The sequence below is a fragment of the Myotis davidii genome, unplaced genomic scaffold, assembly GCF_000327345.1.
Source record: "Myotis davidii unplaced genomic scaffold, ASM32734v1 scaffold464, whole genome shotgun sequence".
Taxonomy (NCBI): Eukaryota; Metazoa; Chordata; class Mammalia; order Chiroptera; family Vespertilionidae; genus Myotis; species Myotis davidii.
Window position 1 is genome coordinate 742,017 of NW_006295287.1, and position 1,115 is coordinate 743,131.

General features: G+C 61.9%; 1 protein-coding gene across 1 annotated transcript in view; it reads right to left on the reverse strand.

Moving 5' to 3' along the window:
- Positions 1-1,115, reverse strand: part of BCAT2 (branched chain amino-acid transaminase 2, mitochondrial) — a 7,631-nt gene continuing 6,516 nt past the window's right edge. Inside the window, exon 5 of the mRNA XM_015567963.1 lies at positions 1-352. Within this exon, the coding sequence (XP_015423449.1) occupies positions 1-352 (352 nt within the window). The remainder of the gene's footprint in view (positions 353-1,115) is intronic.

Here is a 1,115-nt window from a genome sequence, read left to right on the forward strand (position 1 = left end):
CTAGGACTGCACCACCGCCTCCAGCAGGGCTCCCGGGGGTGGGTGGCGGGTGGGCTCACCCCCGTCCTCGTGGGTCCAGTAGACGAAGATGTTCATGGTGCCCACCTCGGTGAGCTGGTGGTCGGGCCCGTACAGCCAGAGGACCTGCTCGCAGCCCTTCTTCTTCGCCTCCTGCTGCACAAACACTGTGGGCCCGTAGTTCCTGGGGGAGGACAGCGCGGTCGCCGCGGGCAAGGGACCCAGCCTGCTCCTCCCCGGCTCACAGCCCGCCCCAGGCTCCCCATGACCCACAACCCATGACCCACGACCCAGGACGGCTGCTTGGGGCCAGGGCTCTAGTCCGGCCTCCCTTCTTCAGGTCACGAGTGCATACCGTTTCCTTTTTGTTTTTTTCTCTTTTTTTAAAAAAAATATTTTTTTTATTGATTTTGGAGAGGAAGTCACGGGGAGAGAGAGAGAGAATCATTGCCCGGCTGCCTCCTGGAGGCCCCCGATGCGGGATCCAGCCCACAGCCCGGGCCTGTGCCCTGACCGGGAATCGAACCGTGAGCTCCTGGCTCATAGGTCGATGCTCAACCGCTGAGCCACGCCGGCCGGGCCCTGTTTCCTTTCCTGGGATCACCTTCCTCATCCAACGCCCCAGTGTCCTTCAAAACCCCGTGATGGCACCTGCTCTCGGGGCGTTTCTGAACCTCCAGGCCGGGTTGCAGGCCTCCTCTGCGCTCCCCCAATAAACCGAGCTCCTCAGCGATTTTCCATGTCACTTGGTTTTATCGCTGTCTCTCCCCCAAAGCCCGCCTCACCCATCGCCTGCTCGCAGGCCTCCCAGGGCTCCCCATCATGGGGACAAGACCACATGCCCGGGTTGTGGGCTTAGTCCCCAGTGGGGGGCAGGTGAGGGCAGGAGGCAGGCGATCAATGCTGATGTTTCTCTCTCTCCCTCTCCCTTCTTCTCTAAAAATCAGTATTTTTTAAAAGAAGAAGAAAAAAAGATCCCGGCGGCTCAGCCTGGCGGCCAGGCCCGGCCTGCTCTGCACCAGACTTCCTTCCTCCCGGACAACCCCCACGCCGCCCCGCCGCCCGCCCCCAGCACGCGGGCCCAGATGAGCAGCTGT